The 14,324-nt window shown below is 35.6% G+C and overlaps 1 protein-coding gene across 2 annotated transcripts in view; it reads left to right on the top strand.

Moving 5' to 3' along the window:
* clstn2a (calsyntenin 2a) overlaps positions 1 to 14,324 on the top strand; it is a 228,798-nt gene that overhangs the window by 166,455 nt on the left and 48,019 nt on the right. For both annotated transcript variants that reach the window (XM_026205013.1, XM_026205012.1), the window contains exons 9-11: positions 6,117 to 6,279; positions 9,317 to 9,483; positions 11,375 to 11,523. In XM_026205013.1, coding sequence (XP_026060798.1) covers positions 6,117 to 6,279; positions 9,317 to 9,483; positions 11,375 to 11,523 — 479 coding nt within the window. The remainder of the gene's footprint in view (positions 1 to 6,116; positions 6,280 to 9,316; positions 9,484 to 11,374; positions 11,524 to 14,324) is intronic.

Raw genomic sequence — 14,324 nt, 5'->3', positions numbered from 1 at the left:
AATGTTAATTATGAGATACTTTTTTTTCACAAATGTAAAATACAATACTTTTGTATGGAAATTGTTGAGTTATTTATATAACCAATGTATAATTTAAGTCTTAATATATAAAATCTGATAAATGGTTTCCCATACATTTTAACATATGAAAAAACACATATTATGACTTCCGTGAACAAATTCATGGTTTCATTCATAATTAGTGTCATGAAGAAAAAAATAAATAATTTATATTTATTTTCACAAAAACAAAAAACATTTATCCATATATTTCATATATTTATTTATCCAATTTAAACCACCTTTAATTGCTATAACCACATTGCTATTTTTAGATGAATGCTTTTAACTGTTGTGGTTTTGTTTTCAGTGAACATCTCACCAATTGTTTGACCCCTTTGTTCTGGTCTATTCTGCTGTGCTTCATCTAGGTTTTTATTTTATTTATATATTTATTTAAACAGAAGAATCCATTTTTTGTTAATGGCCCCTAAGGAACACGCATCTGATATTTAGTTTTGCACATACTTAGATTAGTTTAGAAGTACAGTGTGTAGATGCAGAAGTGAAATTCAGTGATGTATTAACTGATTGATACATGTGGAAGTGCCTGTCTCCAACATTTGATGAACAGTTTAGAATATTTTTAATCTACATATTTTGCTCATGGATTTCTGCACACAATTATGTTGCAATTAACAAGCATCAAGTGTTGTCCACATGTTTACACACTGCAGGCTATTTGTTTTCATACTAAACAGAAGCCCAGTTTTTGGAGAGCCGTTGCATGAGCAGTTTAATTAACCAGCGCTAATGCTGCTGTTTTATCCCTCACTGACACTGGACATTGCTTAGGCTTTCTAAATTGCATGAGCTTATTTTTGCATTTTTATGTCTGGAAACTTTTGAAGAGTCTTTTTTCACCCCCTTCTTTCTTTAATGTGTTGTTGGCAACACTATTACAATTTCTGCTCTCTTTTGAGGAAACAGCAGGTGTTCCATTACATCTTAAAGCCATAGTTAAAACAGTCACTGTAAAAATGGGTCTTGGTGTACAACTAGACTTAAAAATTCTGTTTTATTCTGTTGTTATGCAAGGGGTTAAAATCCCAGACTTTTTAAGATGACTGACAATGGCATCCAGTGATCAGCATTCAGTGTCATGTGCCCAAACGACCAAAATTGTGTGTGTGTGTGTGTGTATCTCTGCGTGTGCATGTTTCTTACATTGAAAAGATTGCCGCAAAAAGGAAAGAAAAATTGAGGTTTTTGAAGAGTCCAGTGTAAAAAGGAGATATAAGAGAACGAGAGGAATAGAGGTGTGGAGTGATATCTGTCTCCAGAGGCAGCAGTTAGATGAGAAGAGAGAGCATCTCTCTGGAGACCTGGGATCTTCTGTCCATTAACTCCCCTCTGCAGCAGCTCAGCATCAGCTTCAGTTCCATATGGTGCTCTCCATAACAGCACGTTGTGTATGAATAAACATGTTTACTGCATCATACAAGCACATTATCATTATGACATTACAGGTGCTCTGATAATAACAATTCACCTGTAAATGTTACCAGGTGGCATGAGTTAAAGGGGTCATATGATGCCACTAAAAAGAACATTATTTTGTGTATTTGGTGTAATGCAATGGGTCTCATTCATGAAACATTCGTAAATATACGAGTAAATATCTGAGTGATTTGCGCGTAAAGAGAACTTCCCGAAAACTCTTCTCCTGATTCACAAAAACTTCGTAAACATCAGATGTGATGGTGAAATGTGTGTGTGTGTTAATGAATTCCAATCAGTCGTAAATGGGACGCGCTTGCATGCTCACTCTCAATTACCATAAATCCCGCCCATTAAATCCGACTGACAACTATATATGAGCATCATATTATGACACCAAACGAAGGATTTCAACATGTCTTCTCAAAAGCAACTGAAAAATAAACATTTCTCAGCTGCAGAAATTGAAGTTTTATTATCAGAAGTTCATTCAAAACGCCACATTTTATTTTCAAGCGTACTAGTGGCGTATCAGGTCCTAAAAAAGGAAGTTTGGCACCATATTACAGATCCTATTACTGGCTCTCATAATAAAAGTTAAAAGAAAAACCGTATGTAATTAATATATATAATATATTTTTCAAAATGCTGTGTAAATATGTACCCGATTAAGGTGAATTAAAATGCAGCCGTATTAATGAGCAAAACGTTCAGACGTTAAACGCACTATTTATGCGTGGCTGGGAGCAGGTGTAGATTTCTTTCATACCAACTAACATTTGGAAAATACGAACGTTTTAATGAATCCGAAAATTTACGCCACTTTACACGCGATTTACACAAAAATTCGTTCTGCTCGTGTTTCATGAATGAAACCCAATGTGTTTATACGGTTTAAGGTAAAAAAATAAATTAAATAAAAACACATTATTTTCCACATAATGTACATTAATGTTGCTCCTCTATGCCATGCCTTTCTGAAACTTTTAAAGATTTTTAAAAAGCTGAAAAGCTGAATCATCTGAAAAGTGAGGTGTACGCTGATTGGCTTGCTATCCAATATGTTGTGATTGATTGGATGCCTCAAGCATGTGACGGAAATGTTACACCCCTCACCATACTGTGATGACATGTCCTGGTCAGAACACCAGCACGACAAGACAAAAACATTAAAATAAACACACTGTTTTTTTGTGCATTGCATTGCTTATCGCGCTGTGTTAACATAAAACCATGTCTGCATTTGTGAATGGAGAAACGACAAACAACAAACGCTAATCTACACTGCTTAAAACTTGCATTTGAATCATAAGTGGCAAATACTTATGTAAACGTACGTACAGACTGTGTGTCAGAAGCGCCGGACTATCCTTGCAAAGTTTGAACTACCCCATTTTATAGAATGAGACACTGGCATTGGAATCGCATCATATGACCCCTTTAATCGTAATGAAATTAAGTTTATTTGATTTTTTCAAGCGTCATTTGCTTTCAGCACAGTGGAACAAAATGTCTCAAGGAATAAAAAAATGAATTGACAATCTTAAAAGCACCACTGATGATGGGAAAAAAGACACACTTCAGTCGTGAAAGCTGTCTGTCTGATGCCAGTACAGTTTATTTTTGCATTTTTTTTTGACACCTGGTAGTTAAAGTTTTAGTAATTTTGTTTATATACTTTTGCCATTATTATTATTATTATTTTATTTTTTTTAGCTTTACTTTTAGTTGTTTTTTCAACTTCATCTTGACAATCTTACTGTAATGTGGTACTGGTACTGATGCAATTAAAAAAAAGACATTGCAATGGAAAGTGTTGTTTATTTGCATTGCTGTTCACACAGTGAGTTCACACATGGCACAGCACATTGGAACAAAATTTCTCAAGAAAAGTAAAGCTGAATCATTTTTAACTTTGTCTTGACAGTCTTAACAATATAATACTGATGCAAAAAAATTAAGATGAAAAAAAAGAAAAAAGAAAAAGGTAAGACATGCATTTATCTAAGCTTTCTGTCTGGCACCAGTGTTTTAGAATTGTTTATATATTATTATAGTATTCATTTATATTTTTGGAGAAAAAAAAATCCAATGTGTTTTGTCATTTTATGTTATTCAATAGCTTTAGCTTTAGTTTTCTTAGTTCAGTTTTAGTCATTTACTTTGAAGCTGTTTTATTTTAGTTATTTGCTCAGGCAACATATCTATAACAACACTATTTAGCACATGTAATGTATTTTTTTTTAAAAAAATAATAATTATTCAAATAAAATAAGAGAGAACATTAATACAAGAAAGTTTCCTTGTATACAATTTCTTGTAGCAGCATAGCACAAGAGCATATTCATATTTGTATTGTTTTCCAGTTCTCCTCCCCTCTCTTCCCTCCCCAGCAGTTCCTGTCTTCTTACTGCCTTTCCCACAAATAAAGTGGCAAAAGGTCAAAATAGGACAACTTATTGGTATCGCAGCTGTTAAAGTTTGAAAGAGTGAGGCAATTAAACGTGGCTTGTATCTTTAAGCCTGTTTCGCAATTATGTTGAATCTCAGAAGAGATGATTCTCAGAGTAGCAGAAGGCAGTCTATCCTCAACATTTACATGTTTTTCTATTAGGTTTGCTTTCAGTCCTTTCTTTAACAATGCCTACAGCTGGTAACAACCATATGTCAGAAAAGATAAATAATGAAGTTTAGAAGAACTTTAAATGGCTCTGATTGGTTTGCTTTGATATGTTAAAGTGATCTGATGTTTCTCATACTCATAAATCTTTGTCCCTATAATTAGCGTCTGATTATAATTATACCTAATTAATGTAATAGGACAGATGAACAATGATGAATAGTATAGCTAGCGATGGAATATTAAGTTACATTTTTGTTTCATTAAGGGCATGTGAACGTGAACTGTAAACCTAATGTTGATCATCTTAACCTGAGCACAGATATTATTTAGATAAGAACGTGAACCTGATGGACATACTGGAATTTTTCCTTACATAATAACAATGTGTCCTGTTTTTAGATTGTAGTTTAGACTGACCCAGACATGGTTCTGGGATAGTTTTACTGTGAATAAACTCACAGTTGGTCAATTAAGTTGTTAATTAGTGGGTGGTAAATTTATGAAGGTCTGTTTTGTTTTGTAATTGTGAATTTTAACTCAAAGTGGGTCAAATAGGTTGCTTAATTTATTATTCTTATGATTATTTTATTTGTCCTTTATTTAACCAGCTAAAACTTTTACAGAAATGGCCTGGCCAAGATGCAGCACTACATTTCATAAGAACAGTAAACATTGTTGACAACAATTAAAAAACATTTACAAATTAATTATTCCTTCAACAGCTCATTAATCAAGAATTTAAAATTGTTCATTTACACTAAGATCTACAAAGTCAAGTTGTGTTGTAAAAGGTTTTGTTGTAAAAATGAATCTTTGGGCACTGCAAACTGAAAAAAAGAGCTTGTTTTCCAAGTTTGGTTCATGCAAATGAAACAGATAGAATGTACAAGTCCTGAGAGTGCAGAAAATAAGTTCAAAGAGCTTTAGGCTGGGTGAGAGAACAAAGATTTGGAGGCAGTAAACCCAAGATGGATTTATAGATAAATATGTAACAGTGATTACGTGTGTGTGTTAATAATGAAGTCCAAGCAACTCTATTATACAATGATGGGCACTAACAATACAGTGCACCGTGATACAGAGAGTCCAAAGAACCTAAAAGTTTGGTAGATGCCGATTTATACAGAATGTCTCCATAATCAAGGACTGCCATAATGTCTCAGAAACCAGTCTTCTTCTTGCCTGGGATGAAAAGCAGGGAATATTTTAGAAATAGAACCCAAGCTTTACCTTTAATTTTGTCCTAAGTTGATTAATGTGGGATTTAAAAGATAAGGAGTCATCAAGCATAAAACCAAGATATTTATATTCTGTCACAACAACAACTATAGTACCCTGTGAGGTTTTGAGTTGATTTGCCAATTCTTTCTTTGATCTTGAAAATAACAGCTTCAGTTTCAGTCATATTCAAAGTCAGTTTTAGGCCACAAAGCCTTTGTTGCACAACATCAAAAGCACTATGGAGTAAGGACACAGCTTGGTGTAATTTAGTGCATCAGCATAAAAATGAAAATGAACATGACCAATATTAAAATCAAGATTGTTAATATAAATGATAAAAGAAGCAGAGACACCAAACAGATCCCTGAGGAACACCCCTCGTAATCTGCAGTGGTGCAGATCAATAACCTTCCATTTGCACACATTGTATTCTACACACTAAGTAGCTTTAGAAGACTCATTTGATATTCCACTATCTAGTTTTTAGTACACTAAAAAAAAAAATGTATTACATTTTTATGTTTTTGCTTTGCTTTGTTTTGTGTGTTCCACCTAATTATATTGTAAGATGCGTCAATGTAAAAATGAAGCTTAAAACACACACATTTAGAAATCGACTTTTTATTTTCAATTTTATGTATGCGAAAAACATATCTAAGAAGCAAATCCAATTTGCAGATTGAACCCAAAATCAGTATTTGATCAACCAGCAATTGTTTTAATTAGTTTGTTTTGCCTTGTCAACTAGATCTACACTTTTTCTTGTTTCCAGATCTGTGATAAAGAGTGGCATTACTACGTCATCAATGTGGAGTTTCCCTCAGTTACGCTCTTCGTAGACGGTGTGACGTACGAACCCTACCTTGTGACGGACGACTGGCCCATCCACCCCTCTGAGATTGATGTACAGTTAACTGTAGGTGCCTGCTGGCAAGGTGAGACCATGAAGCAACTTTTGTTTTGATTATCCCTTTAAAAAGAGCATCGATAAAATAAAATGGAGGCATAACTGTGGTTTGGAGGACCCAGACACAGGAGATGATGAATCAGCATCCACCGGTTTTGAGATGTGATCAGATAGTTTTAGACTAAGAGAGGGTATGACTAAGAGATATCTACATTATTGATATGACTGTATGAGCACGGCAGCAGTGGTTCGAATACCAAGAGAGAGGCAATGTGTTTGGCCGTAGGCTACCCTGATTCTTCATTTAATCAAAGAGACCTCAGGCATGAAAACATCAAAAAAGAAACACGGCCTGTCAATTTCATCCTTTTGAAATGGAGCTAATGATCGCATTTGAATGGAGAGTCTGTCCTTAACACCGCTTTCACGAACTAAATAATTGAACAAGCCTGAGAGAATGGAGTCACGGCTAAATCATTGTTCTAGACGACACGGTTCTAAGATCCGACTTTTCAGCACCATTTTACATTTCTTTTCATCCGTGCTGATCGAGGATTATTCTGTTTTTTCACTGGCTTTGAATTGTGCTTTTTTTTTTTCTTCTTTTAGAAGAGGTCCATAGTAAGGATTAAGAGACCCTGAATTGGGGACAAGTTCACTTGCTATTACATCCCAGTGAAGCTGGTCTAAGCTCCACTAAACCGCAACTGATAACTTTTCAAGCCATTAGCGGCCAAGATTGCTTCTTGCACCCTGTCCATTTTCACTCCGTGCAATCAACAACGAAGCGACAAACCAGTTCATAATGGAAAGCGAGGATGGTATTTGTTCAGGCCAAATTGAGATCCTTGTCTTCTTTAGGGTAGAAATTGGGTTTGGTGGCCATTGTCTTGACAAGACATCAAACAGGATTATCTGCTTTTTTATAGAGCTTTGTTTAGCACATTAACTGATCCACTGTGTAATTTATATGTTAATGTGTGTGTATATATATATATATATATACTTTTTTGTTCTTCAATTGGAGTGAAATGCCACACTGTTCAAAAGTTCAGAACCATAAAATCTGAATTTATTTTCTCCAAATTAAGTTAAAAACAGTAATAATTTTAATATTATTACAGAACTGTTTTCTGTTTTAATATATTTTTTTATGAATTTTATTCCTGTGATTGCAAAGCTGAATTTTCAGCAGCCACGAATCCAGTCTTCCGTGTCAGATGATCCTTCAGAAATTATTCTAATACTACAATTTTGATGCTCAAATAACATTTCTTCTTCTTACTATTAGTTCAAAATGGTTGTTCAAATTAATGAAGTGTGGGAACTGTGAAATAGTGTCTTTTTCAGGACACTTCCATGAAGGTTAGGAATACAGCGTTTATTTGAAAAATAAATATTTTGTATGTTTTTAAATATATGTTGTTATTTTTTATTATGATTTTTGACATTGCATTAGTATCACTTTCTTTAAAAAAAGAAAAATAATTTTGACCCAACACTTTGAATGGTATATTTTGTTGTTAAAGAAAAAAAATATATATATTTCTTCCAAAATATAATTTCTGTAATCATTTGGTAAAAATAAAAAATAAAAAAATAAATGTGCAAGTATCCTTAAACAGAATCTAATTCATTAAATGACTCAGGATCATTTTTGGGTGAACTGTTCATTGAAGAATAAAAACAAAGACAAAATGTTTTTAAAAGGCTGCTCTATAATATACGTGTCTAAAGGAAGATAAATAAGGCCATTACTGAGCTGCTTCTCAGTAACATCTGAATATTTTTGGTTATAATGAGAAATCAGATGTGCTAATCTAAATGTAAGGTCATGGCAGTGCCTTTTCCACAGGGCTCAGGATGTGTTCTGCTTGTTATTATCTGTCATGCAACCACTGATCGATACAGATGTGAAGGTGACAGCTCTTATATGCCATGCGGGGACTGCAGTCTCATTAGCACTTTTGTCCTTTAGGGGGAGCACGAATGAGAATACAAATTTTCCTCTGCTGTTTAATTTTTGGAATAACATTTAAGTGATAACATCTGTCAGCTAAATAATTTAAAAACAGAAGCAATTAAGCATTGGAAGCACAGATTTCGGGGTGACAGTATTCACTGCATCTGGATCTATTAAACTCCCCAAATCTGTCAGATCATCAGTCAGGGATGTATGGGAGGGAAAACAGCAGGTGTTATTGGTGTTGGTTATTGGTGTTATTGGTATTGCTCTTATTCTAACTCCCTCTCATTTTTTTTTTTTTTTTTTTTTTTTTTTGATCAAGGTTCCTAATAAGTAACTATTCCTTAATAAATAAATAAATGCATACATACAAGTAAAACATGCTGTGACTCAGGAAAGAAAAGACAAATGACCTTGATGACCAAATCAGGTCAAGAAAACCAGTAGCAATTCACTGTGTAAATATTACATGATGTTATATTAATTGGTTAGATTTTGAATTAAGAAAATTATGGAGAACAACTTGAAAACTACATTACCCATGATGCAATACAGACAATTCCACCAATCAGCGAGTCACAGTGAGCAAATGCATATAAAGAAAGCAATGTGAATGACACAATTGATTCTCTAATGCAATAAAAAATTCAAATCATTTTTATAATTATTACTTAAAATAGTTATAGAGTCACAATGTTTCATGGGATTGTAGTTCTTGTAAATAATAAATAAATAATACCAAAAACAATGTAATTCATATATATATATTGAGTTCTTGCTACTGGTGCATCAGAGTCTATTTTGTTCTTTGAATAAACATCTGTTTTGCATGCACAGGATTGTGGGTTATCATAGAGAGCAAAAATACAAAAACACATTTTTTTTTTTTTTCAACCTACCAGATGGAGGCATTTCAGTACACAAATCTTGTCTTCCAACCTCTGGATAGTGCCAGATAAGGTGTTTTTGACATTTTGACACAGATGCACGCAGAATGTGACACAGCTTTCAGATATCTTTAGCTTTTGTAAAGTATTTTTTGTTGCCAGTGACTGCAAGTATGCATGTGCATGATTTGTAATGTGTTTTTTTTTTACAGGAGGAGAGGTGACCACTCCACGGTTCACACAGTATTTCCGGGGAAGCCTCTCAGGCTTGACTATCCGACCTGGGAAGATTGCAACTCAAAAGGTGATCTCCTGCCTACAGGCTTGCAAGGAAGGCCTGGACATCAGCTCGCTCGAGAGTCTTGGTAAAGGCATAAAGGTACATGCGCACACACATATGCATACATATATGCAAAGCCTTTCATTGGAAGGATTATAGGCATTCCATTCTTTGTCCATCTCTTTAATATCATCTGAATATATTTGAAACCCTTTGACATCAGTCATTCCCAGCCGTCATTTATTCATCTATACAGTATTGTTCAAAATAATAGCAGTACAATGTGACTAACCAGAATAATCAAGGTTTTTCGTATATTTTTTTATTGCTACGTGGCAAACAAGTTACCAGTAGGTTCAGTAGATTCTCAGAAAACAAATGAGACCCAGCATTCATGATATGCACGCTCTTAAGGCTGTGCAATTGGGCAATTAGTTGAATTAGTTGAAAGGGGTGTGTTCAAAAAAATAGCAGTGTGGCATTCAATCACTGAGGTCATCAATTTTGTGAAGAAACAGGTGTGAATCAGGTGGCCCCTATTTAAGGATGAAGCCAACACTTGTTGAACATGCATTTGAAAGCTGAGGAAAATGGGTCGTTCAAGACATTGTTCAGAAGAACAGCGTACTTTGATTAAAAAGTTGATTAGAGAGGGGAAAACCTATAAAGAGGGGCAAAAAATGATAGGCTGTTCAGCTAAAATGATCTCCAATGCCTTAAAATGGAGAGCAAAACCAGAGAGACGTGGAAGAAAACGGAAGACAACCATCAAAATGGATAGAAGAATAACCAGAATGGCAAAGGCTCAGCCAATGATCACCTCCAGGATGATCAACGACAGTCTGGAGTTACCTGTAAGTACTGTGACAGTTAGAAGACGTCTGTGTGAAGCTAATCTATTTTCAAGAATCCCCCGCAAAGTCCCTCTGTTAAAAAAAAGGCATGTGCAGAAGAGGTTACAATTTGCCAAAGAACACATCAACTGGCCTAAAGAGAAATGGAGGAACATTTTGTGGACTGATGAGAGTAAAATTGTTCTTTTTGGGTCCAAGGGCCACAGGCAGTTTGTGAGACGACCCCCAAACTCTGAATTCAAGCCACAGTACACAGTGAAGACAGTGAAGCATGGAGGTGCAAGCATCATGATATGGGCATGTTTCTCCTACTATGGTGTTGGGCCTATTTATCGCATACCAGGGATCATGGATCAGTTTGCATATGTTAAAATACTTGAAGAGGTCATGTTGCCCTATGCTGAAGAGGACATGCCCTTGAAATGGTTGTTTCAACAAGACAATGACCCAAAACACACTATTAAACTGGCAAAGTCTTGGTTCCAAACCAACAAAATTAATGTTATGGAGTGGCCAGCCCAATCTCCAGACCTTAATCCAATTGAGAACTTGTGGGGTGATATCAAAAATGCTGTTTCTGATGCAAAACCAAGAAATGTGAATTAATTGTGGAATGTTGTTAAAGAATCATGGAGTGGAATAACAGCTGAGAGGTGCCACAAGTTGGTTGACTCCATGCCACCCAGATGTCAAGCAGTTTTAAAAAACTGTGGTCATACAACTAAATATTAGTTTAGTGATTCACAGGATTGCTAAATCCCAGAAAAAAAAAATGTTTGTACAAAATAGTTTTGAGTTTGTACAGTCAAAGGTAGACACTGCTATTTTTTTGAACACACCCCTTTCAACTAATTGCCCAATTGCACAGCCTTAAGAGCGTGCATATCATGAATGCTGGGTCTTGTTTGTTTTCTGAGAATCTACTGAACCTACTGGTAACTTGTTTGCCACGTAGCAATAAAAAATATACTAAAAACCTTGATTATTCTGGTTAGTCACATTGTACTGCTATTATTTTGAACAATACTGTATGTAAATGTGTTGACTCGTTCATTCGCTTCTTTGCTTTTAGGTTTTTTTCTTCTCTCTCGATTATGAAAATTGGCTCTTTCTCACACTCTCTTGATCCCTCTCAGTTCCACTTCAACCCGGCTCAGTCAGTGCTGGTCATGGAGGCAGATGATCTGGAGAGCATCAACACAGCCATGACAAAAGTTTCCTACATTAACTCTCGGCAGTTTCCCACTCCCGGTTTGCGCAAACTCCACATAACCACTACAGTCCAGTGAGTACTGCACTAAAAGTCAAAAACATCCCATAAAACATCATTAAATCAGCTCATAAAGGCTTTGATAGATTGATAACCCTGCAATCTCTCTATGAGATGCATTCTAAGTATAGTAGTAAATATTCAAGTGAATGATTAAGTGTAATTAGCTTGCATCTTAGGGGTTCATTTAAAGCATTGAGTGCTTTGAATGTCTGATGATCTTTTTATTTATTTTTTTATCTCACAAACAAGTTTTAATAAAAGCAATGGGTAGATTTTTATGAGTGAAGGATGAGCGGCAGCAGAAGGCTTTTTCCTATCAATACTACAGAGCTAAGGGATGAGAATATAGGGTTGCCTTGGTTACCGATAACATCTGTCTTACACTGCATGACTCTCAAGTACCTGTATGCAATCTGGCTCTTCTCTTAACTCAGTGGTTCTCAACCTTTTTTTCCACTGGGCCTCACTATGGTCCAAGTGTAAGTCCACATGTCATTTACATATTACATCACCAATACAAACCAACCGGATTTATTATATTATAGCCTAAATATTAGGATATCTAATCGATTACATTCATTGAAATAAATACATTATAATTAAATAAATTATAATATAATTAAAAATTATCATTATAGTTACCATTAATAAAACACCTGATGCTGTCGGGAGCTGACTCATTTTGAAATTCGGCTTGAAAGAAGTAACAGCACAATGAAGTTGCCATTGCAAGTTGCAGTCTATAAGACATGCATGGAAGCATGACTTGACGCGCGACATTGCAGAAAATGCATTCACATGTAGTCTATTTGATCCAAATATGAAATGTAAATGTAATAATCTGATGTTCTCTCCTGAGATGTTTTACCACATTTCTGTGATTAAGCATGATAGCTGCTAGGGGTGTAACGGTTCACAGGGATTCACGGTTCACCTAGCTTACAGGGAATCCAAAGTGCACCCAAACACCAGACATGTTGGTTATTGGAGGATCTTCTATTTCTGGTCTGTTAAAAGCATTGGCCACCGCGTACCGTGCATGAACTGCTCGCTCACTCAGCGCGTACTGAGTGAGCGAGCGCCTGACTGAGTAGCCTAACATAAACATATAAGTTGGTGTTTTTTTCTTCTTCGGGGGTGTCGGAGGCATTGCCTGTTACTTCGTTTGGGTTATTGGGCTACCTTGATGAACGCATATCATTATATTTAACTCAAATATAATTAATTAGTAGAACGGTTCAATACAAATACGCGTATCGTTACCCCCCTAATAGCTGCATAATATGGGTGTTTCCTTTTGACTAAACATCTTCAAGTGAGTGGTGGGGCAAACCAAAAATCCAGCACTCTCCTAAGCCCCTTTCACTTTGTGATTCCGGCAAATACACGTGAAAAGTGTTCCGGCAATTGTTCCCGGGTCACTAGATTTTGCATTTTCACACTGCCAGTGATTAACCGGGATATGTGCATGCTTTCACACACAACCCGTAAGGGCGTGACGTGTAATGTACGTGTCGAAAACGTTAGGCACGTTATACTTTCACTGAAGCAAGCTAACGATCTCTGCGTCAGCATGGAAAGTGAGGAACTAACTAATCTCTGCTTCATTTCAGTTTGCACATATTTCTTCATTGCAAACATTGATCTTCCTTCAAAACTGCCGGTAAAAGAGTCGCACGATAACGCGCATCATCACTTCGACACTGCATTAGATCTGGCTTTTGTTCACACAGCACTCGTCCTGGGTTGAACTCGGCAATGTTACTAGGTCCCGAACCCAGTTTCAATGCCAGAATCAATCCCGGGACGTGTTTGCTTTCACACAGAAGGCGACCCGGCAATGTTCCGGCAATTTGCTGTGTCCGATGTGCAGTCTGAAAGGGGCTCTACAGTAATAAAAACTGTATTCTGATGCTCAATTTTACCAAACTACTGGATGCTGCTGATTATTTCTATATAATTATGCCAAAGTGCGCTCTTTTAAGTGTAAGCGTAACGTGTAACTATGTGAGTACATGTCTGCTCATGTTTGAAAATAATATATGAAAAACAATTATTTTACATAACAAAAACATTATAGCTCATTATTTGTTTAGTACATTTTTAAATTCATGTAAAAACTAAAATTAATTGTAAAATAGAAAGTTATTTTTATGTGTTCAGTATGGCGGGCTGCATTTTGTGACGGGCTGTGGGTTGAGAGCCACTGTCCTAAATCATATCCACATATCCCAAAGAAACTTACCCTGGCAAATTTGAGTGGAGGTGAAGAGAATATGTTTTCAGTTTTTCTCAAAAGATTTTAAAATGTTGCCCTATTGAAAAAAAACAGCTTAAACTAGGGCTGCATGATTAACTGTATTTTTATCAGGATCACGATTTCTGCTCCTCTTGATTGCCTACTGGTTATTTATCCTGAACGTTTGTTTCATCTCACATTTCTGTTTTCTTCCAATGGTTACTAGGGTTGCCACCTTCAATACAGAAAAATAAGGGACGCCTGGGGGGGACACCCCTCGGGGCCACTATAACCACAGGTCCGATGACATGCCAGTGGTGGTAAATCACAACTTAAAACATGTTTTCAAAAAAATGTCAATTGCTATTGAACTTTAGTAATTGTTTTAAATAATGTATTGTTAATTCTACAGTAGCCTATTGAAGAATACAATCATTTAAATTAGTTAAGTTGTTTATTTGCTTCACATAGGCACTGTATTTTTATTATTAAATATATCTCTCTTATCTCTTATTAAAATAATGCTTATGTGTCTGACTGTACACCTTAACCGTAATAAACAAATCGGTAACAC

This window comes from Carassius auratus, chromosome 27, assembly GCF_003368295.1.
Source record: "Carassius auratus strain Wakin chromosome 27, ASM336829v1, whole genome shotgun sequence".
Taxonomy (NCBI): Eukaryota; Metazoa; Chordata; class Actinopteri; order Cypriniformes; family Cyprinidae; genus Carassius; species Carassius auratus.
Note: the sequence above shows the minus strand (reverse complement) of the source record. Positions and strands in the feature narration are given on the sequence as shown.